This window comes from Syngnathus acus, chromosome 5 (genome assembly GCF_901709675.1).
Source record: "Syngnathus acus chromosome 5, fSynAcu1.2, whole genome shotgun sequence".
In the NCBI taxonomy this organism is placed as follows: Eukaryota; Metazoa; Chordata; class Actinopteri; order Syngnathiformes; family Syngnathidae; genus Syngnathus; species Syngnathus acus.
In genome coordinates this window covers 3,900,523-3,928,072 of record NC_051091.1, presented here as the reverse complement: position 1 = coordinate 3,928,072, position 27,550 = coordinate 3,900,523, and the positions used below count along the sequence as shown (strand labels likewise).

The 27,550-nt window shown below is 43.1% G+C and overlaps 3 protein-coding genes across 11 annotated transcripts in view; all 3 read right to left on the bottom strand.

Annotated features, from left to right (window-relative positions):
• Positions 1 to 183: 183 nt before the first annotated feature.
• Positions 184 to 3,470, bottom strand: LOC119123043 (N-acylethanolamine-hydrolyzing acid amidase-like). 2 transcript variants are annotated; one of them, XR_005097992.1, is made up of 12 exons: positions 3,228 to 3,470; positions 2,656 to 2,823; positions 2,452 to 2,575; positions 2,054 to 2,144; positions 1,898 to 1,983; positions 1,617 to 1,789; positions 1,468 to 1,530; positions 931 to 997; positions 828 to 856; positions 608 to 677; positions 449 to 524; positions 184 to 387 (listed from the first exon to the last, which is right to left on the bottom strand). XR_005097992.1 is itself a non-coding variant. In XM_037251827.1 (11 exons), exons 1-11 carry the CDS (start codon positions 3,407 to 3,409, stop codon positions 504 to 506), a joined length of 1,074 nt encoding a protein of 357 aa, XP_037107722.1. In that variant the 5' UTR covers positions 3,410 to 3,470; the 3' UTR covers positions 184 to 503. The 2 variants fall into 2 exon arrangements, 1 of the variants encoding a protein (XP_037107722.1); XM_037251827.1 differs by having other exon boundaries at positions 184 to 524.
• A 739-nt stretch (positions 3,471 to 4,209) lies between these two features.
• On the bottom strand, positions 4,210 to 7,518 carry bhlhe40 (basic helix-loop-helix family, member e40). Its single transcript, XM_037252011.1, has 5 exons — positions 7,099 to 7,518; positions 6,955 to 7,018; positions 6,768 to 6,875; positions 6,304 to 6,427; positions 4,210 to 6,028 (listed from the first exon to the last, which is right to left on the bottom strand). Exons 1-5 carry the CDS (start codon positions 7,173 to 7,175, stop codon positions 5,199 to 5,201), a joined length of 1,203 nt encoding a protein of 400 aa, XP_037107906.1. The 5' UTR covers positions 7,176 to 7,518; the 3' UTR covers positions 4,210 to 5,198.
• Positions 7,519 to 8,600: 1,082 nt separating this feature from the next.
• itpr1b (inositol 1,4,5-trisphosphate receptor, type 1b) overlaps positions 8,601 to 27,550 on the bottom strand; it is a 32,448-nt gene continuing 13,498 nt past the window's right edge. For 2 of the 8 annotated variants that reach the window (XM_037251734.1, XM_037251735.1), the window contains 22 exons: positions 24,931 to 24,966; positions 24,305 to 24,352; positions 23,898 to 24,027; positions 23,433 to 23,617; positions 20,479 to 20,662; positions 20,147 to 20,409; positions 19,447 to 19,647; positions 18,718 to 18,828; positions 18,466 to 18,561; positions 18,273 to 18,407; positions 18,030 to 18,137; positions 17,732 to 17,963; positions 16,563 to 16,685; positions 15,126 to 15,301; positions 14,834 to 14,998; positions 14,568 to 14,757; positions 14,073 to 14,156; positions 13,591 to 13,739; positions 13,228 to 13,393; positions 12,323 to 12,483; positions 10,494 to 10,655; positions 8,601 to 9,714 (listed from right to left, as the gene is read on the bottom strand). In XM_037251734.1, coding sequence (XP_037107629.1) covers positions 9,628 to 9,714; positions 10,494 to 10,655; positions 12,323 to 12,483; positions 13,228 to 13,393; positions 13,591 to 13,739; positions 14,073 to 14,156; positions 14,568 to 14,757; positions 14,834 to 14,998; positions 15,126 to 15,301; positions 16,563 to 16,685; positions 17,732 to 17,963; positions 18,030 to 18,137; positions 18,273 to 18,407; positions 18,466 to 18,561; positions 18,718 to 18,828; positions 19,447 to 19,647; positions 20,147 to 20,409; positions 20,479 to 20,662; positions 23,433 to 23,617; positions 23,898 to 24,027; positions 24,305 to 24,352; positions 24,931 to 24,966 — 3,192 coding nt within the window. In that variant the 3' untranslated portion in view covers positions 8,601 to 9,627. The remainder of the gene's footprint in view (positions 9,715 to 10,493; positions 10,656 to 12,322; positions 12,484 to 13,227; positions 13,394 to 13,590; positions 13,740 to 14,072; positions 14,157 to 14,567; positions 14,758 to 14,833; positions 14,999 to 15,125; positions 15,302 to 16,562; positions 16,686 to 17,731; positions 17,964 to 18,029; positions 18,138 to 18,272; positions 18,408 to 18,465; positions 18,562 to 18,717; positions 18,829 to 19,446; positions 19,648 to 20,146; positions 20,410 to 20,478; positions 20,663 to 23,432; positions 23,618 to 23,897; positions 24,028 to 24,304; positions 24,353 to 24,930; positions 24,967 to 27,550) is intronic. The other 6 variants (XM_037251737.1, XM_037251739.1, XM_037251736.1 and 3 more) reach the window with 5 other exon arrangements.

Below are 27,550 nucleotides of genomic sequence, written 5' to 3'. Positions count from 1 at the left end.
AATGGCACACAGTAATCCCTCGTTTCTCGCGGATAATTGATTCCAAAAATCACCCGCGATAAGTGAAATCCGCGAAGTACGGTCACCAACAAGAAGTACTGGGCAGGCTAACGAGTTAGCGGAAAGATGCTAATTCTTTAGCTAACCCTAACCCTCAACTTGTAATCCATGAACTGCCCCAAGTCAAATGAAAATATTTATTTATATGTATTTAATAAAAACTGACACACCACAACAAACATAGTCCTTTCATTTGTAATTCCTCAGACAATAAGCACATTGTTTACATCTGTAATTGGTCACAGTTGGTGACTTGTGCCATTTGGAAAAAAAATCTCAGATGACATGACCACATTCATAGCTGTGGTGTGCAGCAGATGATCACAGAATAGACGAGTTCTTTAATTTGCAGCTACATAGGGTGTTTAAAAAAAGCTCACTTCTCCAGTAAGACACTGGGAAAATCACAGTTCCACTTCACGAACCACTGGAAGCGCTTGGGGTCAATTAGTCATGCGGCAGTCCTTGTAGGATATTCAAAAAGAAGATATGATTTAGTGCGCGGTGCATTGTCTCTTACAAAAAAACATCCATCTATTGAACATACCGGCGGTCTGACAAGCGTGGTATACTTCTCAGGGCTTGCTGCACTCATTGTTGTTGTATAAACTGTAATGCTGTGAAAAGATCGAAACAACAGACAACGAAAGTAAATAAATATTTGCAAAGGGCAAAGTTAGCTGGTGTTCATTCCCGGTTGCCCCGCTGATTAAATGCACTATGTCACAAGAATGAAAACGAGTCTGATGGACACGTGTTGTGCTTACCTATTACACACTGGAGACAGTGACAATACCTGTTGACAGACAGTGGTACGAGTTTCATTCTTTCTCTTGCCATGAATTAGTGAGTTCATTTGTTCTGACTTACCTGATAAAGTGAAGACATATTGATATGCTCTTGACCAGTCGCATTCATTGCTTTTTCTGCTGCTTCTCTAGGAACGAGATGATAGTGTACCGTATTATTGTTATTATTATTATCCATCCATCCATCCATCCATCCATCCATCCATCTATACCGCTTGCCCCCACGGGGGTCTCGGGCGTGCTGGAGCCTATCCCAGCTGTCATCGGGCAGTAGGCGGGGGACACCCTGAACTTGTTGCCAGCCAATCGCAGGGCACACAGAGACGAACAATCCATCCAGACACACACTCACATCTTTGGCCTACCATGCATGTCTTTGGGATGTGGGAGGAAATCTGAGGGCTCCGAGAAAACCCACGCAAGCACAGAGAGAACATGCAAACTCCACAAAGGGAGGGCCGGGAGGTGGAATCGAACCCGCATCCTCAGAATTGTGGGACGGACGTGCTAACCAGTGCCCCACCATGCCGCCTATTATTATTATTTTATTTTATTTTTATAGTTGTTGTATGTTGGCATTTATCTTCACATAGCTCACCTTCGATGATCCTTGGCTGGGGCAGGACGCCAATGATCAAAGTTCGTCTCGACTCTGAACCATCTAAACAAACAATAACAAGCAAAAGTTGGCTAACGCCAATGAACAAACACAACAAGAAGAGTGTGGAGGGCTCACACGAGACCGACCCTCCTTGCAGTGGATTTAACGGCCAGATGTCCGCGGGGCCCGTTCGGTCTCTTGTGATGACGATGCCTTCCCCTGCCCGCGCCCCAGCCACGATGTAATAGACTCCTGTGATGATGGGAATTTTGGAAAGGCGCAGGGCAGCATCTTCAAAGTCTTCTGCCTCTTCTAGAGTCTGCACAGAAGACCGAAAACCACCAAATTAGGATTCCGCCATGCATTCGGGTGCGTTCTACATACCAGATTCCACCATAATTGATTCTCTGCTCTTTCCTCATCTCACCTCTCTCACCAGCCAGCTGACTGGGCTTCTCCTCAACATGAAAGCTGAAAACATATTCTTCCAAAAGTCCCACCAGTGGCCCTTGTCTTGCCATGCACACAAAGCAATATTCTACTGTTAACACAATTCAGGCCAGCGGAAGAAGTGCGGTCTTACCTCGCTGATCACCGGAGACGGTGAACTTGTATGGACTTTGTCCTGTCCACAGACCCACATAGCCAGCGAATGTGGTTCCACTGTAAGAGATCTGCAACGCATTGCTCAATGTTTTTGACCTGAGGGTTCCATTGCACCGAGGTGACTATAGAATTGATGTGGCGACACGGGATTGATTCCATTGAGCTTTCCTGTGAATACGCAACAGGTCTCAACTGATATTCAAGGATAAAGTTCAGGATTAAAGCACTGATTTCTGGCGACATTTGACACAGGCTTTGTTGGCAGTCACATTTTGTAACTGCGTATTTTGAAATGGTTTGTAAAGGTCAGTTCAAGCACTCCAATTATTTTGAATGACATCCTAAAAAATTTGCCTGCGTTATGATCGGCTGTACCTTTCCGTTCTTCCGGAAGTTAACATTGACAGTAAGATTCCTCAGAACCGAGTGTGGGTAGTCGAGATTCCTGCCGTGGTACAGGTTTCCAGCTTTGTCCTGAGCCACAATGCTTGTGCAGAATCTGCCAGTGCAAAATATTATGTGGATACATGTTATATTATTAAACATAATATCAACATCTTAATTACATAGAATACATACGCAGTTGCTTCGTAGGCAAAGTTGAGCAAGATGATATCAGAGAGGCTGGCACCAATATGTGGGGCCATGCCACGGATCTCCTCGCCGTAAGGTTTAGGAAGGATGAACTTCTCTGAGGCCTTTACCAGAGCTCTAAGAACTTCATGAAGCCATTTTGGAATTGTTGAACTGACAAGAAAATGAAAAAAAAAAAGGTAAACACAACCATAACAAGAGAAAAATTGTTGAGGGCAATTATTAGTTTGCAACATAGATATATTTTTAAGATCTCAAAGCTGTATGTCTTTTTAATCATAAAACCATAACTTTATACAAAATATAAAACTTCATTCTCGTCGTGTGTGGTCAGGTGGCTTTTTAATCATTAAACCATAACTTTATGAAAGATATAAAACTTCATTCTCGTAGTGTGTGGTCACACCCATAGGCCACACTACACACAGGTAACTGTCTTAGTGCTGTACACAATTCGGTATTGCTAATAAATAAATGAATAACAAAAATAAAGCTATCATATAATAATTTCCTTGAAAACAATGAAGTCGTGAAATATAACAGTATCCTTCCCTTACTCTATGACCTCTTGAGCAGCTTTTTTGAGGAAGTCGGAGTCAAAAGCTTTGAAAATCGGCAACCATCTGACTCGTGGATCATCATCCAGGTTAATGTCGATTGTGGGAGGGGCGAAGTCCGAACTGCACGACACCGCCAGTCCGACCAGCAGCACAGCCGTTCTGACCACCAGCAGCTTCATGACTGAAGGCGTACTGGTCCCTGAACGCCGCTTGTGCCTGGACGGAAGCGCTTTCAAACAGGGACGGGGAATCGGTACTTCCGTTCACAGCTTTTCACAATTAAAGTATTCGTCGAACGATTCGTTTGAACAAACATTTTGAGTGAAGTGATTCTAAAGATTCAGTTCACTTAAAAGAACTGGAATGCACATCACTAGCCCGAGTACACTAAATGCCCACTAGAGGGTGCTAAGGTTCCAACATTTGTGCTTCGTGGAGACAAACGCTGAATTTTGTTATTGATGTGTCGTCCAATTAACAAAACAGGATAAGTGTTACAACAAGGATACACACACGTGTCTGAAACTTTCAACGTATGCCACATTATTGCTGCAAAAGAACTGCAACAAATAAACTCTAGTTGGCCTTCCCGTATTTTTTTTAATTCAGCATGTATGTGATATGTAGGTGATATATAAATATAACAATGCCATAAAACATGAAGTTATTTGGTGTTCTTAACCGGTAGTATGGATTGCAGTACCATTTTCTTTCAGTAAATGTTACATTATGTTAACCTTAAGGCTGAAATAAAATATAAGACTGAACCATGAGTGCAAGACCCTTAACATAGCACACTTTGACATCTTTGAGAATTTGATAAGTCTACAGTTTGTAATCTAAGACATGCTACTGATTTACAGCCGCTTGACTACTTTATGAGTTATGTAAGTCTTATGTAAGCATGTGTTGTTATGGAGAGCTGTCAGAATGGCTGGCTGCAACACGCATGAAAAAAAAAGGCAGTGGATTCCACAGGGTTGGAAAAAAAGCTTTATTATCACTTTAATATATATCAATAATATTTTACAAAAATCTTACCAACAATCCTGTTACATTTCAAAATAAAAATTCCAAGTACCTCTTTCTATAGAAAACGACTTTGTCTCAACTTTACATTCACTCTTTTTGCCACAGACACGACATTTTAAAGCAAACAAATCAATCAGTGTGTCTGGACAAAATGCGTCAAAGGCAACACCATGAATGGAGATCAGGCTTGGTTTGATCTGGAATTTGACAGACGACACAAGTTGGGTTGAAAACAACAACGACGTATCTACACGCTTGGCATACGGCACATGACTACCAGAATCCCTCCTCGGGTGGCGACGCAAATACACTCATTGGGTCACGTATCAAAAATAAAAATGTAGACGGTTGCATGAACAAAAAAGGACACGACTTCATGGGAGACCAATTTAGATGCGCGCATCAATCAGATGTCACGAGGAAATCATAAAAGCAAGTATGCTCACATCAACGCATCATGAGTGACACACCTCAAACAGTGACAACGCCCTGAATTCTTTACAAACACTCATGAGTTGATCTCCCCACACAGCCGGAGGATGAGTGATATATTGTGGTCAACGTGAAAAGGAATTTTGTTTAAAAAAAAAAAAGTAGGTCTGTTATTCCTGGATCTTCAGCAGATCGAATGAGTCCAAGCAGCATCTACTAAAAGAACAAGGGCCTTTTGTTTAATCTTTACATTCATCGTAGACTGGTGTGTGTGTGTGTGTGTGTGTGTGTGTGTGTGTGTGTGTGTGTGCAAATAGACAGTTCTAAACATATATAGCCTTCTGTATCTAGCTGTTGTGGGGTGGGATCTTCTGTCCCTTACATTCCGGATGAATCTCTGATATTCAGCAGAGTGCAGCAAAGGTCTCTGCTAAACTCGTGCACAGTCATTCTTGCGGATTCACAGTGTTTCAGAGTCATGCAACGGGTGGGCGCCAAAGTTGCTTACTCTACGGTTTCCAAGTTTAACGCCGAGACTTGTTTTAAAGCTTTGTGGAGTACAGGGGAGTCCGTGGGGCTTTGGCGTGGAACCGGAGACCCTTGGGACATGACTCGAGGTGGGGAGAGCGTCTCTGGGGCTAAGCTGGCAGCAGAGGCGCTCATGCCTGGGTACATGACTGGCATGCCGCCGGGATACCAACACTTCTCCAGCATGGGCAGGTAGGCCGCCGCGGCTGCGGGCGGAATGAAATAGAAAGGGAGGCAGAGCGGGTGCTGGTTGGGCGTGAAAGCCATGAGGCCGCCTGCCGGAGGACCGGAAAGGCTTTCGTCCTCAGAGGAGTCAGAGCGCAACTTCTTTGCCCGAGGCTCGCCGCCCTCGTGCTCGACGTCATCAGGCCTGTGCTCGGACGGGCTGCGCTTGAGCTCCCCCTCCTTTCTGTGGCTGTCCGACCACCGGCTTTTCGGGACACGTTTGTCATGCTCGCCCCCGTAGCCGCTGTCAGTGTCTGTGTCGCTGCCGCTCTGCTCGCCCAACCCGCCCAGGTAAGTCCTTTGAATGACGGGAACGCAGTTCTTGGACGGGCCCTCGGTGGCACCGGAGGGCTGCTCTGCGGGTTTCTTCAGTTTCTCCGAACTCTGAAAGACGCGCTCGTCGCTCTGATGTTGTAGGACCTCCGAGGCGACTTTGTGGATGTGGCTGATGACATGGGATGGCATCAGGTCCTGACTGTTGTCTCGGCGAGCCAGATAGTGGAGGACCTCTTTTGCGCATAGGTGGAAACCCGAACGGAACATCTGCTCGCTGACCTCTGGGTCGTCACCGCCATGGTCACCTGGACCAATGTTGGAGGCAACAACGTTACTCTCATGCTTCACACACGATTTGAAGTTTAATTTTCCATGCAAATATTGTATCCATCAATCTGTCATTCTACATCCATTATACAGACATCCAGTCAACATATTTTAATTGTGTGGAAGTGCTGTTTTTTTTTTTACTTATCGTTTCTCTATATTACATCATTTTACTACTGCGGGTTCTGGAATGTATCAGCTGCATCAATAAGGGTTCACTTCACTATAGTATGTGTGTAATTGTCAAACGTACTTATTCGCAGGTCTTTTTGCAGCTCTATGATCTTCTGTTGCTGTTGCTCCAGCAGGGTGTTCAAGGCGTTCACGTGCTTCAGAGTGAGTTCCAGCACCACCGCTTTCTCCAAATGACCCAGCGTCTAAATACAGGAAGACCTTCGATAAGAATGTTGATCTTTCTTATGTAACACAGTCTGCAGCCAAACTGAAGCTAAACCGCCAACACCCGCATAGTCATCCAATGCAATTGACTTCTACTGTACATGACGCCTGACAGAATTCAAGTAACATTATACAACAATATAGAGAGATAAATCATGTCGTTTTTATTTTAAAAAGCCTAGACAAAAATAAACGATGCATTTAGTTGTACTTAGAAAAAAAATCTATTTTAATGTGCTTTTTCATGACCTCTAAGAAACCAGAAGGTGTGTGTTTTTCACGGATTCGAGACATGCAACAAAGTCAAACAAAACTCACTGTAAGCTTAAGGTGCTCCGGCAGCAAATCTTTGAGCTGAGCAATGCATTCGTTGATTCTGTCTCGTCTTTTCTTTTCGATTAGTCGATGTGGCAACTTGTAGGTCTCCTGCGGATAGAAGTGACAAAATTCTTGTGAGTTTTTATTAAAGAAATTTTAAAAAAAAAGTCTCGGGACGTGACATTACCCTGCTCTCATCGCCGCGTTTTAGTCCCCTTCTTGACTTGTACACGTACATTGGATAATCCATCCTTTAGGCAGAAAAGTTAATTACATTTATGGCCAAAATTTAAAATGTGGTCAAAATAAACATTTGTTATATAATCCTTACCCCTGCATGTCAGCGATATCCAGGGATGGAGATTTGGGCACAAAGTGTGGCGGTTGCGCCCTCGTAATTCCTTCCATGTCGCTCAAATGCAAAACGTCAAATTACTAAAAGCATACAACAAACAGAAACTAATCCGAGGTGGGAAAAAAATATCCCCAAAATTCCGTAATATCTCGTGCGTCTCTTGGGGGGACGCGCGTTCGTCTCCTTCTGGGTGTGCGCACTGGAGCGCCGTTACGACTGACCAAGGCTGGTTTGCTTGGTCCGACTGAGGAATGGGCGGGCGTGTGGCTCGATGCCTACGTGTGGAACAAGTCCTGTGACTCCTGGCACGTCCCTCGTCTCCAAACACACTGTGCAACTGTGAAGTCCATCACATGAGCCTCACGTGTTGGACGGCGCTTTCAAGGGCTCTCCCCCTCATCCACCCCCTGCTCCCTCCCTCCCTGCCTGCCTGCCTGCCTGCGTCGCTGCTTCCTGCCTGTGCACGCATGCACGCACGCACGCGCAGGCTAAGTACAGCCTATTACTGGAGTAGGCCTATCGCGTCCCACGGGAGCCGAGTCCCGTGTACCACCACGCTCCGACTCTCTGGACACAGTGTGCAAGCTTTTGTCCTTCGCCCCCCTCACTCCCCCCTTTATTATCAAAGACACAAGCAGCAGACGGAAAACTCACACAGCGCGTAAAATACTAACGTTTCATTTGACTAAAAAAATCAAATAAAATTTATAGTGGGCGTGACAAGTGTTTTGACACGACACTGACTCGTGCTGTGTGTCGCAGAGGTTACATAACGTTGCTATACACCGGATCCTTTTTTTTAATGATTACAGTAATGTAACTACGTCTATTATTAACTATTAATAGCTGCTATTGTACAAAATGTCGCTGTAGCCTATATTAACATTTTTATTAATTTTTCAAGTGCTCTCTATTTGAGGAGGAATGCATCATTTTTCTTCGTTGTTGGGTTGGGGTATGATGAAACAATTTCAAATGGTATCAAAACTATACTATTTTTTATTTTGGAGAGTGGGTGGGGTTGATTTCAAAGTACAGCATGAAACAGCACGTGTTATTTTGTCAATCATGGCGCGCTTCCAAGTGGTTGTGTGAGGGTTTGGCCGGGTGCTAGACTTTGCGACGTGGTTGAAACGTGCTGTCATGTTTCCAAAACCGGACCTGCTTGTTCCGTGTCACGTTGCATCCAAACTGCAAGCGATTAAAAACATGTTGATACCCCGGGCTGTGACGTTACAAGACAAGCTCCGTTTGCCGTTTGACAAAAACGCCGCTATAGTTTTATTCATAAGCAATAGCTAAATTATTTCATTTTTGACCTGGTACCTCTTGACAAAAATAAAACTTTTTTTTTCTGATATGGTACATAACACAAAACGAGTCATTGTGGCAAGACTATCGTATGATCGTGTGAGCAGATTAAAAAAAGAAAAAAAAAAATACTATATATATATAAACTAAACAGCAGAGAGGAAACGTAAAGGATAAATACATCCATTTTAATAGATATTTCTACCTAAATATACAACATGGCATTGCCCTGATCTTTAGTTATTTCTTACAATGCTAAATTAACAATTAGTATTCTCAATCAATCAGTTTGGCTATACAAAGTCAAGGGCAAGCAATAAACTTAAACTATTCATACATACAGTAAAAAAAAATCCATCCATCCATCCACCCACCCAGTCTGTACTGCTTATTTCTTTATTAAAATTAAAGTGCAAGCAGAAATAATTTGCGAACAAGAACAGTCACAAAGCGAGTACGTTTTCCGCAAATGAGATGTGATTCTGTTCCGTAAACTGAAGCAGGGTTACTTGACAAGTAAATCTTTCTAATACCGTAGATTGATATGAATGAGAATGGCGTTTGGATTTAAACCGATGAAGGAAAACACGGCATGATTTTGCAATACATTCTTATTAAGTGCGGTACACTTAATTTAAATAAATACAGAATTACAAAAAAAAAAAACAGGCAGTTAACTTATTAAATACAGCATAATCGCAACAGTCACGTACGTAAAATCGAAATCAAGTCCCTATTTTATCCAGCGAGACTTAAACACAGAATACAGGTCAACTGTAAAATACAATGTTTTGTGGAACTCACATCCACATGAGGTTCTATATTTAATCTTATATATTGCACAAAATACAAAAAACAAGTAATACTGCTTGTTTGACCTAAAATAGAAACCTGATTTAAAATGGAGGGGAATGAAACTGAACCTTCCCCAATTTGCAAGTGACACGCATGGATAAACCCAGTGTAATATTACATCGAAAACATTTGGCACAAACACTTTTTGTGAGCTGGGTGGGTGAGTGTCAGTGTTCGGAGTGAGATCTGCACACAGTAGAGAGAGCTCCACTCCACATTAAGACTGCAACTAAATTACCGAATTCCGATTGACTGCACTCACACTGGTCGGTAGAGTAAGGGCTTCCGTGTCCGGACATAAGGCTGATGCTGAGGTGCTTCAGGCGCCGTCTCTCGGGCCTATGCGGGCTGTTGCGGGTTTACGTTCATGTGCTGCGGGTGGCCCAGCAGGCCAATCCGCTGCTTTTGCTTCCTTTGTTCGGTCATCTAAAAAAAAGGACAATGTGGACGCATAGGAGAAGGGCAGACGGAAGCTGCGTAATATGCAAAACCAATTCTGAAAACGACTCATGTAAATCATCAGCTATTGAGAGTCATAACGCACACTTTCTGTTCAGAGTCAACTTTGTAGTTGGTGATTTGCACCTTGACACAAAGGCCCAACATTTTGGCAGTGATTTACTAACTTTGTTTCTTTGGCGTTTGGGATTCACATTGACCCTGTTTTGTGGTCATGAGCATTTGGAATCATTTGTTCTCGTTTAAGAAAATAAACACGGCCAAATTAGACATTCTGATACTGTACAAACGGATTGTCGGTGAATTTAACTAATGAAACCACTGTGATTGTGAGCCAAGGAATTCTAATATTTTTTTTTTTAAATTAAAAGCACTCTCTACATGCCACGTGTTCAACAAGCCCATCATTTCCTCCTGTCTGGGTCAAAAAGTCTCGGTGACATTCACTTCTCATTTTAAGGGTAAAGCCGTTGTACAATTCTGTTTACTAGAAAAAGAGGATTGCAAAAAAATTGTGCAATGCTACAGCACGCATGAACCCATTGAAATGGCTTCAAAAATATTTATTAAATAAAAAAATAAAAAAATTCCACAGAGCACAAGTAAGCAATACTGTGTTGTAAAAACAAACATAACCCTGTGACTCACGAGTGTTTCTTTTTAATCATCCTTCATTTAAATGGACATTTACTGTTCAAACTTGAAGATTTAATTGTGTAAACTGATTGTATCTAGATGTAACCAACCTGTTCTTTGAGCTCGGTCAGCTGGCCAGAGAGGTTGGACACCAGTTTCATGGTGGACTCCAGCTTTTCTTGGAGGCTTCGAATTTCATTCTGTTCCCCATCTGCGTCGCTGCTGACCAATGACATGGCCCGCATCCGGGGGAACCAGTCCAAGTTGTGCTCCTAGCATACAAAAATTAGCCAGGTAAGATCAGCCATGCATGCAATTTGCAAATATGATATTTTCGGTTGCCAAGAAGTGGCTTTGACTGTCACAAAGGTTGATGATCCGTTTACTAGACTACTTAAGCCAGCACGGTCAAAAGGGCAGTTTGGGTGAATTCCTTCATGCTTCTTTTCGACCTCTGTGACTGACTTGACCACCACGTGCCGTTCTAAATGCATGCCGTCTGAACCGATCTCCAAATTAGCCACGAGTCATATGAAAGGGTCACTGGGTTTGACCCTTCAACGCGTTTTTCCCATAAACCCCCCCCCATCACTGCCACAAGGCCATCGATTACAACTAATGCACAAAAGGAACCTGCCATTGAGAACGGTTGAGGACCAATTAAACTACAAAATGTTTTGATCTATAGAAATATAAAATACAGCAAAAACTGTGACTGATCAATTTAGTGACGTTAGACTGCTATTATTATGAGCACAACTGTGTGTGTTGTGTGCGTGCGCGTGCGCGTGCGTACTCACACCACAAAGCGGTGGAGAAGGGGAAAAACACAGAACTAAGATAAGGAGTAGCATACACTCATTGTGAAAGGCCGAGCGACATGGCATGCGCAGGCTCCACTTCCAGGACGTAAACGAAGCCTGGGTGGTTGCAAAGGTGTTGACACGCAGAGCAGCTGAGAGCTCCCCTCATTATACAAACGGTGTAAATATTGGTTTTGAATGTTACGCTTTGGATCCAGTATTTAAATTATTATTTTTTTTTTTATATTGCAATACGTGTCCCACTTTCAGTTCTGCGCATATTCTTCAAAAAAAAGTAAATGACCAAATTTACTTGACAAATCAGTGAGATTGTGGGAAATTGTAGGCGATTATGTATACAATTGTAGCTTGCAGAAGAAAAGTCTTGAATACTGCAGATGTGACTTCAGACTACGGTAAAAATTTGCTGGTAATACACAAGTCCTGTCTTCTTTTGGAAGCCCCCGTGATACAGAAACATGTTCTTCTGTGGTTAAACTGGCAAGAAAAAAACATGAACAGCTGCTCTATTTGTCTAAAATGTGCCAAAATATCTCAGAATTTAGGGCAAGAGCAAAAGCTTTGCATTTGTTGATTTACTGCACTGAGATTAGATGTCAGGTTTCACATACGCAATAAAGGGCAATGAGTGATTACGAGTCATCGTGTCATGTTGTATACGTGACACTTCATCCCTGACTCCTCCACGAGTGACGTCAATCAAAGTCATTATCGGAGGAGTCTGTTTGCCGCCACCTTCTCTCCCGAGGTGTCTATTTCATCGCCGAATAAAATGAAACAAAGTAGGAGGCCGAACTTGAGAGTCGGATCGTCAGCAGGGTGGGAGTATGGATGTTTGAGCGAAACATGTTTATCGTTCAAATCGCAGTCACTAACTCTTTTGTTACGGACGCGTGCGCGCGCGTGTTGCCCAGCTGCCGAGCGGGATTAAACATTGTATGCCGGACACAGACGGTTCACAAAGCCGAGTCATGCAATAATACTTGAGAAGAATTCAAGGGGAAGGGATTACGTAATGCTGATTTGCTACTCTTGCTTCAGAAGCATCAAGACAAATACTGTGTGGGAAAAGAAAACTGCTGCAGATGACTCAATTTCAAATGGTTCAAGCTTACCCTGATCATTTCAGCCACGTAGCTCTCAGGGCCAGTGTACTCAGTGGAGTCTTTGACCTTCACCAGGACGATGAAGAAGAGGTAGTGCCACATGTTGTGTTCAACTTTGATGTGCTCCTCAAAGGTGACCGTCTTATTGTCAAATTTATCTCTCTCCAGACCTGAAACCAGAAAGGACACACATACGGTAGATGAACCTAAACAACATGCTCCCAACATGGCGGAATTATGCTCGTGGAAAATGGCTACAAAGGTTGGTTTGTTGTGTAAATAAAAATAACTTGTTTATTGGCCTTTTCAAATGGCAAGCAGTCACCTTACAAAGTCAACAATTAGTGATGGAAGAGAAATGAACAAATAAAAAATACCCTTAAAAACAGACTCCACCTCCTCCCCAGCAGCACCCGAAGTGACTCAGCAGTCATTCTGGGAAGCGGAGGCGTTTGCTTGTTTACACTACCCAGAAACGCAGCCCATTTCTAAACGCTTGCCACGCTGCATCAGCTCTGCCGTCTGCGTGTGGGGTTATGGCGCGGCACGACACCTCAACGACACGGCTAAAGCTACTTCTGCTCCGACAGTAATCGGATCGGAAACATTTGAAAAGCGACAAGTGGTTGGAGCGGACAGAGAGTGGATATTAAATGTCTGCAAGCTCTGTTCAAAGGGCAGGTTTTGTGATATTTAAAAAAAAAAAAAAAGAGATCCAAAAAAGAATCTCAAAACTGCTATTGCTTAATTTTGCGTGGTTGAGTGCCACTTTTGCCTCAAAGTCTGCACACACTTGCTATTTAAAGTCTATTTTATAAAAATCTAATCAAGTTCAGAAGTCCTCGTAGACTTTTCCCGACATTTTTGAAATTACACGCCGCAACACGGGGCGAGGCCCGCCCACGACGACCCACCGCAGATAAAACATGTCGTCTTCAGGATTTCCTCTTTCTTTTGCTTCTCACTCCTCAGGTCCGCAAACGTATCAATGATGACACCAAAGATGAGGTTCAGAACGATGATAATAACCATGAAGAAGAACAGCAGATCATAGATCACCCTGGCTGCAAAGAGCGGCTCCTGGTAAACCCAAGAGAAAAAAAACTTTTGCTTTATTGTACATACATTTTGCACCCAATTGTACATTGGGTCATGCTCAATGGAAATAAATCATTTGGGAAGAGAACCGACGATGATCACGATTTATTTAAAGGAATTGTCATTAAAAAAAAAAAAGACAATTGAATTTTTTGGACGACGCAATTTCCGTTGTGCACCTCTTTGGACGGCTTGCGCAGTACATCCCCGACACCTCCCCCGCTCCGAAGGCCGTGGCTCAAGACTGTGACAATGCACATGAGTAAGGAGTCACATGCTCTTTCTTTGTCCTCTATCACCACTGCAGATGGTTGGATGGCATGAGAAGCTACCGACAAAAACACACACACACGCAATGCTTTTGAGAATTCACCAAAACTACGTCAGCAGACACCCGTGATTCACAAAAAGTGATTTGAGGTTAATACAAGAATTTGAAAGTAGCATGCATGCCGCTCTCCCAATGGAAGCTCGCGCCATCGCTGAGTGGAGCCATTGACTTGCTTGTGCCTAAAGGTCATCCACCCCTGACCTGTAAACCCCGTGCCCCGATTTAAGGTTTGAAGCTTATTCCCCCGAGACAACAAGGAGCCTTGCCAATTCACCCGGCAACAATTACGTACATGCACAAAACAAGCTGAAGACCTTGATCACTACTTACGAGCTTCTGCAGAACAGTTTTCTCCATTTTCTTTTTGGCACATACCACCTGAGAAGAACTGTCCCATAATACTGGCTCCAAGTTCTGGAAGGCAAAGGATTCATACAATAGTTTTACCAATGGGTAACTTCAAATTTTATGCCAAACGCAACCCCTTCTGTTAAATACCCCTAAGCTTGTTTTTTGGTTAAGGTCATACAAAAATCCAGACAAAAATCAGACTGTCATGTGTGACCTCAGCAGATCCTAAGCTCTGGGAGCGTCTATAGAATTAGCTCCAAAAGATTTTTTTTTTTTTCTTTTTTGTTAGACCTATCACGGAAATGTACTGGTGACGACAACTGATGATATAAACAATTAGATGTTAATTAAATAATGAATTGGATGAGACACAGAAACAACCACAATATATTGTAATGTAATGATAAAACCGAAATCTAGACAATAAATAGTAAAATGTTATTAAAACCATTGAGAAGTCCATGTTGAACATACCCAGGGATTTGTTGGGTATCCTGTCGACAGCTAAAATGAAATCGTCTTTGAAGACAATGTAACCCACAATAGAGAAGAGGTAGACAAGAATCAGCGCCAGCACCGCTGTTAGCACAATGGAGCGGCCGTTGCGGGTCACACTCTTGATAACATTCAGCAAGGTCTCTTCTCGATAAATAAGATCAAATAGCTGAAAACAAAACACATTGTTTTTGATGCGTGGAGTAGTCAGGTATGGTAGCATGTTTGTGCGTGTGTTCACCCACTAGCAGGCTATAAAAGAAGACATGGACAAAGACCCCCAGGGTGCAGATAATCAGGTACAGCAGGTGGTACAGGAACTCCACATCGGTGATCATGGCTCGGTAGCCTCGTGTGAATGTACCACGGTTGCCAACAAAGCTCATCAGGAAGATGACTTTGTTACATAACTGACAACACAACACGTAGTCACAATGACAGCAATTGCAAAGACACACAAAGGTAACGATTGCGCAATGTGACATTGTTTAGATTTTAGTCCAGATATTATTGGATGGAAAACAGTTTCATGCTTACATTAAAGCCACCCAGTAGAAGTAAGGTGGGCTCAAGGCCGACCGAAAAGATGAGCCGCAAGATAGTCGAGGCGATGAGTGCCCGGATACCGTGTGGCTGAGGCAGAACAATGACAATGGCGAGAGAAACCAGCATGGCCAGCCACAGCAAGGCAGATAGATGAGGTTCCAGGGTTCCTGAGGATGACCATAGATAACGGTCACACTTTACACTCATTCATATATCATGAGACATTTTTTTTGACAGGAGACAATTTTCTGTTATTCGAAAAGGATCATGGGTTAAAGTCTAGCGTGAAATTGGACATGCCTGTACTTAAAGGTTGGGAATCATTTTGGTGGTATTTTGAGAATCTCTTGAGTATTTTACAGCTAAGACATACCCCCCCCCCAAAAAAAAAGAAAAACAATCACCCAGTGTACTCATGAGTACATGCTCAGTGCCATGGTAACAAAAGATTCGTATCGACTCCAGGTGACATAAATTGCCATTGGGAGTTTCCTTCTCGCCTCTGTGCTCAGATCCAAACGATGCAAACTTGTTACATAACCTGGCTGGCTAAAAATATACTTGGCTCAAGCTGAATTCACCGGGGATGGACGCGGCGTGCTGCATTGTAGGACTGAGTTGGCAGCAAAGGCAGACAGAGAAGGTTGGACGTCACACACATTCTGAGACCTTTCATTTCTTCTCCAAAAACAATCCGAGGAGGAACTTAAATGAAACTACTTTAGATGGTTGAAGTGCGATAATCAGCAAAAGCTTTCAGGACCTTTGACACGACAAGCCGTATGACGTTTCTAAAGCTACTCCGACAACCTCGAATTCTCTGAGAAAGTTGCAACAAAGGGGATCTCGCCGTTCAACCCCACATCTGAACAATTGGAAGTTCACGAGTATCACAATGCGAGTCTTCTCTCCGCTCGGGAACAATAGAAGCTTTAATGGCCACGGGTTCGCACATGCCCTCGGTTATTATACTATTAAGAGAGCAAAAGGGGAGTTTTGTAATATTCTGCTTGAAGGAGGCCACTCTGGCTTCGACGGAAAAGTATTTTCACTTGGCTGAGTCTGTGTTGACCATAGCAGGAAATGTAAACTTTGGGGAAGAACCATGACCAAACACATAAACTCCACCAGCACAAAGACAAAAACAACCGCTTGTAGATATCTAAACGTTATTTTGGAAAATCTACAAAAATGTTGGAAAAGTGATGCCAATTCTTCTATTTTTTATTTAAAATATTTCTACATCTTTTTGCGTTTGTATTTTGACATCTGATGCAGAACCTAATAGCTTTTTCTTTAAATCCACCTATTTTCATGTTTTTGTTACCGACATTATAACATGAGGATAGAAGCAAAACAGCAGGAAGGTTGTGTCTGCTAATTTTAAACAATTTAACCCAAATGCATTTGTAGTCTGAGCTCGCCAACCTTCACGAAAGCCCTCCAGAGGGTAGAAGAAGGCCACCAGCAGGTTCATGAGAACAGCCAGGTTGAAAGAGATGCTGCTCCAGAAAGACATGTTCCTGGAGCACCAGTAGAGGATGGGCTGGGCTGAAATGATTGATACGGATCAAGAACATTATTATTTATTTTTTTAATTACTGAATTACAGACTGCAGACTTAAGACTGTAGTCAGGAGAGCATGCCAATGAGACCCAAAAACAACCCCCCCCCCCCGCTAATGAAAATAGAGGAACTGGAGGTGGGGGATTTCTGAAATTTAGCAAATGATGTCATTCATGACAAGGGCTGAGCATCAATGGAAATATTCACTCTCCTTTTGTGCTTCTCCATTTTGGTAGGAGGAAGGTAGTACTCTTCCCACGATAGCAAAGAAATGATCATGCTTTGTGCGCAGTCATGGGACAAGCCGCAACACATGCATGGAACTAAAGAGTAACAAAAGGCGCTCCTCGGTTCATATACTGATGACATCATTCGGAGGGTCAACAAAAGTAACATATTATATTTAACAGTAACAAAGTGGTACAAAGAGTTACTCATATATTTGGTGATATTACCACAGTTATATTAATATTGGTCCTATAAGACAAAATTATGTTATGAGGAGAAAAGCGCGTTGTTACGGCAATAGCGCAATATAAATAAAAATATATTGTATTGTATTGTATCAGCCACAAAGGTGACCACGCCCTTTTGTGTCTCAAGGCCAAAATCCAAACATGAACAAAGTAGCAACTTTGAGCCCTTATCAAAATCTCAAACTCAATAAAAATCTTGTTTTGCCCAACATGTTTTGCAAGGTGTGTCTACTGATATCTCTCCGGGAGGCCACATTGCTGTTATCCTAATTGGGTTCAAGGTTAAAAATGAATATTTTATATTAAAAAAGCGATTTTTTTTTTCAACAAATTGTAAAAATCACTAAAGGTAACGTGCAGAAGTAAAACATTATCTCACAATTAACAAACAGTGGTTGGATGTGGTGCTTTCCAAATTGCCACCATATTAGACACGACGCTAAAACTTTAACGGCTAACTCAATGTCAATATTTGTGTTTTCATCAATGCCCGGAGAGATATGAGAAGAAGTCATATGAAAGTGGAACTAGAAGGAATAAAGAGGAAGACGCACAGGGAACGGTGTTGGCGTTACCAGTCGCCTCTTGAGTACCTCGCAGCTTCTTCTGCCAATTCATCTCATTAAAAAGATCCTCGGAGCGCAAGAAGAAGTCATTTATCTTGCTGCCTTGCTCGTCGCGCTCCGTGGTGTAGTACACACGGAGTTTGGACTCTTGAGTGAGAAACTCGCAGATGTTGGGCACGGGAAAAACGATTTGCTCCATGGTTCGGTCCAAACGGACAATCTGAACGGAAGCACAACAGCATGAAACATTCCCGATCCAGAAGATGCGAAAACACGGGCGACAGACCTCAATCTGAGCTGTGTGCTTTGCGTAAAACTCCAGCGCCTCGTCACCTTCTCCGTACGTCCCTCCTGGTTTCAACATGCCTTGCAGTTCCTTGTTATGTCGGGCCAACTTCAATGACAAACAAAACATCTCTGGAGATCGTGATTCAGCTTTTCAAATCAAAGACGATCCTTAAACGGTTAGAAACGGTCCAATGCCTGAAGGTATTTTTGCGTGTGTGTCCTCACACACATGTGCTCTTACTTGATGTGCCAAGATATAGATATTGTGGCCGACATTTCGCGGAGAAGCAGAGTGTTCTTCTTCTCCGTCTTCACCCTCCTGAGGCTCCTCCACCTCTATCTCCCCCTGCATGTAGGCCTTCTTGATCACTTCAACCTGCACAGACATCATGTCAGAAGAAATCCAGAGAATTCGGATGGACTGAACCACGTACCAGCTCTTTAGGCCTCATGTTGTACAGGATCCTTTCGGCATTCTCGCTATCGTGACGACTCTCCATAATGGCAAGAAGAAGCTTGGAGGCGTTATTCTGTGGGGGGGACATTGCATGGAAAAGTACCTGATATCCAAAGTACGGCAGTTTTATTCTCGTGAATTTCAGCAATATACACCAAGAGTCAATCGAAAATCACTGGAGTGGCTGGATGGGCTGAAAAATAAGACAATGAAATGAACCATGACTTACTTTCAGTTCCAACACCAAGTCCATCCTCTTCTTGCCAAGTGGATTGATGTCATTGAGGATAAGCGCTATGATAATGTCAATGCCATTGCATTCGTGCGTCGCGATGCAGTTCTACAGGACAAACGAGGAGAGATACGTGCATCAACTCAGTTAAAATTGAAATGTATCAGTTCACATGTGGAACAACCAATTATTTTGGGCTTTTCCCCCACATATGAGCTTTGCTATTTCATAGCATAATTATTCGGGGATCATGCATGCAGAAGTCTTGAGAAAATGTAAGAACAATATTTAGGGAGATTCCTGCCTCTCATCCGAGTGTGCATTGACAAGATTAGGAAATTGGCGAATCACATCTAGCTCGGGGAAAAAAAAGAAGCACATGCCTGTGGATCTGCTGTGTAAAAATATAGCTGAAGACAGCTTAAGCAGCACTCGAGGGCACTTTCTTTCATGACTGATAGGCATGTCAATTTGGAGATCACACACCCCGGTCATGTGCTGAGGAGGAGGCTGACATTTCTTGACTGCAGGTCAAATTTGCTGAAGGCCGTCTTTGTGCTGCCTTGTTTATTTGGGCATGTCACTAGTCGTAAACATTACGGTTGGTATTATTGGTTGTTCTCACTTCCGTTTCGATTAACAAATAACTTCTCACTTTGTCCTCCCTTGAAAGCACTCTTAGGAAAATGAAAAGGAGTCCAAACTAAACTACGCGGTGTGGATCACCTGGTTCTCATGACAGGGACCTTGGCAGTATTCAGTGAGGCTCTCCACTGTCTGGTTGATGAGTCCCACATTCTTCTCGTTGATGTACAGTCCGAGCAGCCCCAGACCCCCCGTGGTGCTGCCGCAAATACAGTCCAGGAATTGAAGTGTCTCGCAAACCAGGTTGTAGTTGTTCTTGTTATTTTGATTGCGTAGGAAGTTCTGGAGGAGATGAACGGAATAAAACCATGAGAGCGTCAGACTGTATCATCGCTTGGAGATCACCGTTTATTTTGTTCTGAGCTTTCCTTTGACCAATTGTACCATTCTTTTCTTCAATTTGTCATCAAGATGGCTACAGGATCTTAAATCCCGAAACAATGTGCAACTGTAGTCATAGCAACAGATATTCTTTAAAGGTAGCTTATACAGCTATTAAAATTCTTGCAGAAATAAAATGGCGTAAATGTTTTTTTTGTTTGGTGCAGAATCAATGCATGAAGGAAGTGTGGCTCACTTGAGCTAAACAACAACATCCAGCTCATAGTGAAACCAGACTGAGACCGACCAGACATGGAAACAGCTGCCATAAGTTCTGCAACCGGTGCCTATTTTCAACAGTTTCATTTCTACTCAACTGAGTGTGCAGATTTAAAAAAAAAAAAAGGCTTGAAAGTTTAATTATGTGAAATGTCATTGCACTTGTGTGTGTTTGACAGACCTGCAGATCTCTGTTGTGATTTTCACACAGCAGTTGCATGAGGCGCAAGATGGGCTGCATGATGGTGATGATGACACTCATCTCGCCGTCCTCCTGGCCCTTATCGGCGGTTGCTAGGGAGGAGCTGTCGGCTGCTGCTTGGTGCTCTTCAGCTTCAACCTCACGACGGTATGTTGTGAAGGCCTTCTTGGTGACAGCTGAGGCTTCCACCAGCTGCTCCTTCACCTCCTCTGTAACCGCAGCCACCAGCGCCACGTCCTTAACTAACCACAACAGTCAAACGGGAAATCATTTTCATTCACGCATTATTTTATGATTTTGTGGCCGCTCACCTTTGTTGCGCGCTGGCGTGTCTTTGTCGGGAGGCTCCTCATCTTTCTTCTTGTTGCCCAAGTCACTGGTGTTCACGGTCACCGTGGCCTTGATTTCCTGCTGGGCCAGCTTCATGCGTTCATTGAACACCTTGAAGAATTTCTCGGACTTGTTATCGCCTGTCAAACGCTGGTAGAATGAGCGCTGTGTGGGGAAAAAATGAACAAAACGTGTTTGTGGGCAAAATAAATTGCTCACGAAAAAACAAAAATGGTTTTGCGTTCAACAGCCTTTTCACTATTTTTGAGCTCTAATTCATGTTAAGGGTCACCAATTTGACACATAAATAACAAAATCAAGATGAAGTCCCTATTTCTCGTTTTTAAAGAAATATGAAATCTCCGCTGAAGAAAAAAAACTCTCAAACTTGCACATGCTGCACACGTGGTCACATGCTTGCACACAGTCGTGCAGAAGCCAACATTAACAGGATTTGGTGTGTGCGTGTGTGTGCATGTGTGTGCATGTGATTCCAAACCACAGACCACGTAAGCAATGTGGACAATAATTATGCAACCTTTCCAACAAGGCCAACATTTGCCATTTGTTATTCACAGATTTCAGGTGAGGCGGGACAAGTTCCGTTGAATAGCTGTCAATACAAAGGAGCGTCTCGTTGTATGTCAGCTGTTGCTTTTCTTTATGTTCTGTCCTATTTTCTTCTCAACAATCCCTCCTTACATAAGAAGAGTAATCAGCTGAGTGGTGACAGTGAAGGCACCATGCCGCCGCCTCAGAGCTAACACTGTTACATCAGCTCCCGCAAGCTGATTAGTGAGGGGAGGAGAACCTGAACTCGAACCTGCCCTACTTTTTTCTGCTACAATTGTACAAAGCCGTAGGTGTCGTTTTGCAAATCTGTGTGTAAGACTGGTGGCAAGCTTTGTAGTCCTCGCATGCATACACCAGATATACTCGAGAAGCAGCGTGCAGTCATCTGATTGATCTCAAGTACTAAGAATTGAAGAACGTTTAACACATTATGTGAATCTGTTATTTTCAAGACAAGTGATTAGATTAGGAGTCATTCGTCTCACGCAAGCCGACCTTCTTGTCCGGACACTCAATAGCTTTCCCGGATTGTTGGCTCACAAGACCCACGCGTTACATGAACCTCACAACAGTAGCAATGAATATTTTCCGGAAAAGCGATCCAATCAATAAATCCTCACGCAAAGTATTGTATCTTCAGACGTATGTGCATGCTTAAACCAGACTGCATGTGACAAGAAAGCTGAACTGCTATCTCACAGCCTGTGGCAAGATCAGAACCTTGTTACATAAAGTGTGTTATGCCACAAGCTCCTTGCAAACCCAACATCTGGTTGACAAAAAAACGACAAACGCCACTAATTTTCTCAGCATCCCAAGCCGACAAGTAACTGCAAAGATAAGCAAAAAAAAAAAAAAAAAAGATGAGACTTGACAGCTGGTATGTTAATAACACTGAAGACAAGAATTTCAGTTTGCTGAGGCTTTCCTCAAAGCGAGTGAACTTGAATGCCGTAGCGGGTGGTAAATCATACTAAGAAGCCCGAGGGGAGCCACAAAAAGCCTATTGAGTAAGAGGGTGGCACCTGTTTTCTCGTGTGACAGGATCTGAGGTCATGAAGACAGCGTTGTGAGGATGGCGCAGTATGCTTTCTTGTTATGTAACAACACTCACGGCCACACACCCTGCCCGGATTGTTTTGATCCCTTCGGCTTCCGAGCATATCCCGCCAACCCGTGTGCACGTGTTGGTGGATTGTGCGGAAAAGTGGAAAAATGATTTGGTGAGTGCTTTGATGGGACTTTGGATGTGCAGCGTGTCGACACCTCAGGATTCATTAAAACGATAATAACACCACTGCGGGTTGAAATGTTCATGTATTAATTTGCAAGAGGGAAATCATGAAGAATTAAAGAGGGAGTTTGCAATTTGCAGTGGGCCTGCATTCAAATCGTGCTAGCAAAACTGGAAACTCCAATTTTGAATGTACTGTATAATAGCATACAGTACTTGCCATAAATAATTATCCAAGAGGGACGTGTTGGGACATTGGGCAAGAGGTCAGCCATAATGAGGCGGGCCTAATTTGTTTTTGTGCTTCTTAACGCATTTTTATGCCGCTTGAGCAAATGCGGCAAACACCCTGTGACTAAAGAGTGTCTCTGGGTCCATCTCTCTGTTCTTTCAAAGCAAAAAATCAGTTGTCATGAAGCCAAGAGCAAATTAAGTGCCTCCAAGGCATGTTTTTGTCCTGCTTTGGACAACAAGAAGCCCTCTGTCCTAAAAAGAGGCGAGGCAACCCGTCGTTATGTAAGAAATAGAAATGTGACGCATCTGTTGATGTATTGCAAATTCACTGCACACTCCGACATAACTTGTCAAGCGTGAAACAATAGCATCTAAAAGTTGAAACATTCACCGCCACCTTCGACCGAAAGCAGCAAAATGCGCGCCGGGGGCAGGCTTACAGTCTAGGACAGTGAGCCCCTTTGTGCTCTGACCTCAGTGCACAGTCAACAAGTCAAATGAGTTCATCTGCTCTCAGGGAGGCTGACGGGAGGGTCTCGGCTTCCGAGAGCTCCTGAAATCTCTCGAGGCCTCAGACAGGCCGGGGTTGTTGCAAAGCGTGACCCATTTAAAAGTCCATTTGAAATGTTGGGAGGCCAGAGCGTCATCCCGCCAGGGCAGGCAGAAGCTTATGTAACACGAGTCATGTGAGTGCTTTCGTGTACTCTGAGCAGTCGGGGAATGTCAGGTAATGCTACGACGCGGAGGGAAGCGAGCATATTATGCAACACAAAAGAGCACTATTACACGGAGCGCGCAAAGCGCATATTCTCGAAGAACAGCAACTACAGTTCTTGATGCTTCTTGCACTTTCAAGCTTTACTTTACAAATACTCTTCGTCCTCCGATGCTTACCTGGATGACCGTGTTTCCACCTTCCAGTAGGGCGATGGCCAGCAGTATGCTTTCTTGGAAAATGCGATCACTGGTGGCATTCATGATGAGGTCAATCACCAGATCAGAAGCTCCCTCTTTATCCAGGTGGCACTGGACCTCTGCCAAACTCAGTTCCCCTCGCCCTCCAACCCCGGAGCTGACAACTAGTCACAAAAAAAGACAAACAGATAGTAATCATTCATTGGGTATTTTAGACAAAGTCTACACTAAAATGCTGTTAAAATAGTGAATTATTTAATACAGGTAGTTTCGACGTTTCACCCTACAATAGATTTCCAATATATTCTGCAAACTACCACATCCTCATCCACTTAACTTAGAAGATGCATAACATCAAATTGTATATAAAAAACACACAATTGCCATTTTTTTTCCAGGTGCGTAATTTTCACCAAAACGCATAACATCTAAACATCCATCTACCTGTAAGAGGCTTCCCCTGTGAACCAGTGGAAAGTGGGGCATTGCTGAATGGCGTGTGACTATCTCTCCTCGGCCCAGATTTGACATTTCCATAGTATCGGTTGACCAGGATCTGCCGCAATACTTCTCCCTATCAGGACAAGAAACAGAATTGTAATTTCCTTCGTTTGATTATTAGCATAATTGTGTATCACATGTTCAAGGAGTATGCGACCTAAAAACTGCTGGGTTAAAAATTGGACCGACCCAAGAAGTTGGGTCAGTTTGATATCATAATTCACATACATGTGTGGCAGGAAGGTGAGTGAGTGCCATGCTGTGGTCGGTCATGTGACTGAGGGCTCACAAAGTTAGTCATTTGTTAGCAGTTAGATGGAGCCCTGAAGCGGAGCGAACTAAGTACCTACCCTCCTCTGATCCTCCAGTTGCTTCTGAGGCTGGTTGGGGTCAAGCTCCTTTTAAGGGTGAGTTGAGTTAGCGGAAAGCAGTCAAAGAAGTGAAAGGGTTGGTATTTGTTAATACGGTGCATATTAGATTGACGTGCGTGCAGAGCATTAAGTGCATATTACATCATGCAGGAGGTAAGCAAGGGTGCTTTCATATTCAACGTACAAATTGATTTTCAAACACACCGACGTCTTGCGGAAATGATTAGAATGCTCGATTCCAACTAGAACATAAAGCCATTTTCCCACCCTCGATCAAAAAATAAAATAAAATAAAAAGCCATTGTCAGCATTTCTACAATCTGTCATGTTGTGAACTCCTTCATGGCTAGAATTTTTTTAGCTCAAGTTCTGGTGCCAGTGAGGGAGACACAAACCGTCCCCGCAAGCTAGTGACACACACAGTCAACAAACACACACACAATATCTAATTCCTTCACACACAAGGCTTACTGACACAAACTGTGGATTTAGAGAAAAGCTGAATGAATGTATGGAAAGTGTACGGGGACTCCAAATGACATTGTTAAGATTTTCAAAAGGGAAGCCAAAATTTGGTGCCAGCCCAGTATGGATCATAAACGCACCTCATCGGGGACTTCGGGTTCAGGTGGAGGTGCCAGCTGATAAGGAATAAAAGGATGATGTTAGTCAAGGTTTGAAGATGATCAGTTAGTGGTGGTGCTACATGGCAAGTCACTTATGGCAACGCTTCAAAAATGCAGCAAAATATTGCTCTCTTCAGTAAGCTTCGAGCATCACACAAAGCTTTCACATGACAAACAACACATTAGGCATGCACGTGACAAAACAAGATACGTGTATTGAATTATATGTCATCTCGGGCAGGGGTCCTCAACCACCGAACAGTGGATCGTTAGCAGGCCTCAGGTTATTTAGTAGCGGGCCATAACTAGCGGTAATTATTATTTTTTTGAATGGCAGAGGGGATGGGGCCTGAGAAACCATGTGGTTGCAGCCACAACTCACAGGGCACCCAGAATCAATCGGCAGTTATAAACAGGGTGTCCACACTTACGCAAACAAACAATCAATAGTTTTATTTTATCTTCCCTACCAAAACAGTTTCTTTCTTTTCCAATTGTGTTATGACCGTATTTTCCGGACTATAAGGCGCACCTTAAAACCTAACATTTTCTCAAAAGCCGACAGTGCGCCTTATAGTCCGGTGCGCCTTATATATATGGACCAAATTCCTAAATTTAAACTGGCCCGAAGCATTGTGTCATGAAATCAATCATAAGTGGCCCGCTGAAGACTATAAATCATGAATCAAAAAGACTATGGGTCATTATTTTGTGATTATAAAGTAATTTGTTGCATCTGAAATTGAAATAAAAAAGATAAAATGGAGAATGATTTGATTTGGATTAAAAATCTGACAGGATGCATTAATGGTGCGCCTTATAGTCCGGAAAATACGGTACATTAATAGTGTAACAAGTGATCAACTGATTTACATCAGTCTTGGTTTTGTATGTATATAACAAAAAGCCGCCAAGTGGAAGAGGGGTGTGTAGACTTTTTCTATACATTCTGTACTCGTCCTAGAAGAGACGGACATCTCTTTTTGGAGATTGCCATACTTGCGTTTAATTGTAAACATTATCAGACAACTTTCTAGTTTGTTAGTGTCAGTTGCCACATCATTGAGGAGTTTACATTCCAGGAAAGAGAAAAAAAAAAGGGAGGGGGGGGTGTTGGCTCTTATGCAACAGCTTCCTGAAGCTGGCTTGAGCCCAAGAATCATGTAGTATTTGTCTTAAGGAAACTGGGACAGTGCTTAAGAATCTGCACCACCCCCTGTCGAGTGTGGAAAAAAATAACAGCCTCTCGACTTCACCCTCTCTGGCAGTCAGACAGGATGAATGAGGACAAGCCGAGTTTGTCTGAGGTTGCTTGGCAGGGGGGAAAAAAAAAGCAGACGGAAGTGAAGGGAAAATAAAAAGCGTAGAGAGGCAAGAATGCGTGAGTGGAAGTGAACGGTTCATTTCATCGGCACAATCACTCAAATGTGGACAGACGAGAATGAAGACATTTTGAAGACCAACAATCAAAATAGTAGCCGAAGTGCATACAAAGTCGTTTCGGGGGAGGAAACAGACAGCGAGCGGGCCGACAGAATCCAACGCATGTGCACGTGAGGGAAGCATGAGCACATGGGAGTGAATGATATAATCGGGTTTGATTGCGAGAGTGCCAGCGTTTTCACGTGTTGTTTTTCCTTCTCTGGCATTTGATCAACTTTCTATTTCTGGAAGAATGAGATCACAAGAAAGAGCGAAGGGGGCATTGTGGTGCGTCACACAGAGGCATAAAGGGCTCGTGTGTTTCCTCCTCGGGAGGTTTGTTTTGCTTGTCGTCTTTGAGAGCAATGTAAAAACATGTCACTGAAAGGAAGACGAGTGTTTCCGACAAAACCCACATTCAAGGTTTCGGCAAATAAAATATACCCATATCGACTTGCCTGACGTCAAGCACATCCAAACTATGCATCTAGGGCCTAGATTCTCGGCTTAGTCCCATTTTGATATTAGTCAGCTATGACAAATGTGAAAGGGCGCAGTCACACCCAGCATTCGACTGACACCTCTTCACAAGAACAACCAAAAAGGGGAACCTTTCACTTCCTTCGGAGCGCTTGTCATCTCATGATCATACATTGTCTTTCAAAGCGCACCTATGACTGGACCCTGCCACATAGACAATCCCCTGCTAAATATTCTCAAAAGAATTGAAACAAGGGATGTTTGATATCACTTTTTTTCAGACCGATACCAGTACGAGTACTCAACTTGTTAGGAGTCACCGATAACTGATATCAAATAGCGATACCACTAGTACTTTCGATATATACAATTTCCCCCCCACAATAAAAACACAAAATTCCAGTACACAGCCAAGGTAATATTCCCAAAGTGAAAAAGAATAAATGTCTACGGAAGACCGACACACTCAAGCGTAATGCGTACGAAAAGCTATGCAAACTAGATGCTCGATTTGTATACACTCGATTTCAAAAAGACAAATTAAAGGAACTAGTGCTGACCAAATACTCTGGGCACGTCCAAGACGTTCAGAATTTCTTCTTTTGACACTTTGAATGTGTCTGGGGTCAACAAAAAAAACTAGGATTTAAAAGCACGCGATGCACCCGGAGTATTTAAAGTGTTCAGCTGGGATGGG

Coding starts and splice junctions, on each gene's coding strand:
- bhlhe40 (XM_037252011.1), bottom strand. CDS start 7,175: ATGGAAGGAATTACGAGGGCGCAACCGCCACACTTTGTGCCCAAATCT. Junction 7,019..7,098: donor GATATCGCTGACATGCAGGG/GTAAGGATTATA, acceptor TTCTGCCTAAAG/GATGGATTATCCAATGTACG. Junction 6,428..6,767: donor CGGAGCACCTTAAGCTTACA/GTGAGTTTTGTT, acceptor TCCTGTATTTAG/ACGCTGGGTCATTTGGAGAA.
- LOC119123043 (XM_037251827.1), bottom strand. CDS start 3,409: ATGAAGCTGCTGGTGGTCAGAACGGCTGTGCTGCTGGTCGGACTGGCG. Junction 1,790..1,897: donor TCAGCTGGCTGGTGAGAGAG/GTGAGATGAGGA, acceptor TCTTCTGTGCAG/ACTCTAGAAGAGGCAGAAGA. Junction 998..1,467: donor CCAGCCAAGGATCATCGAAG/GTGAGCTATGTG, acceptor TCTCGTTCCTAG/AGAAGCAGCAGAAAAAGCAA.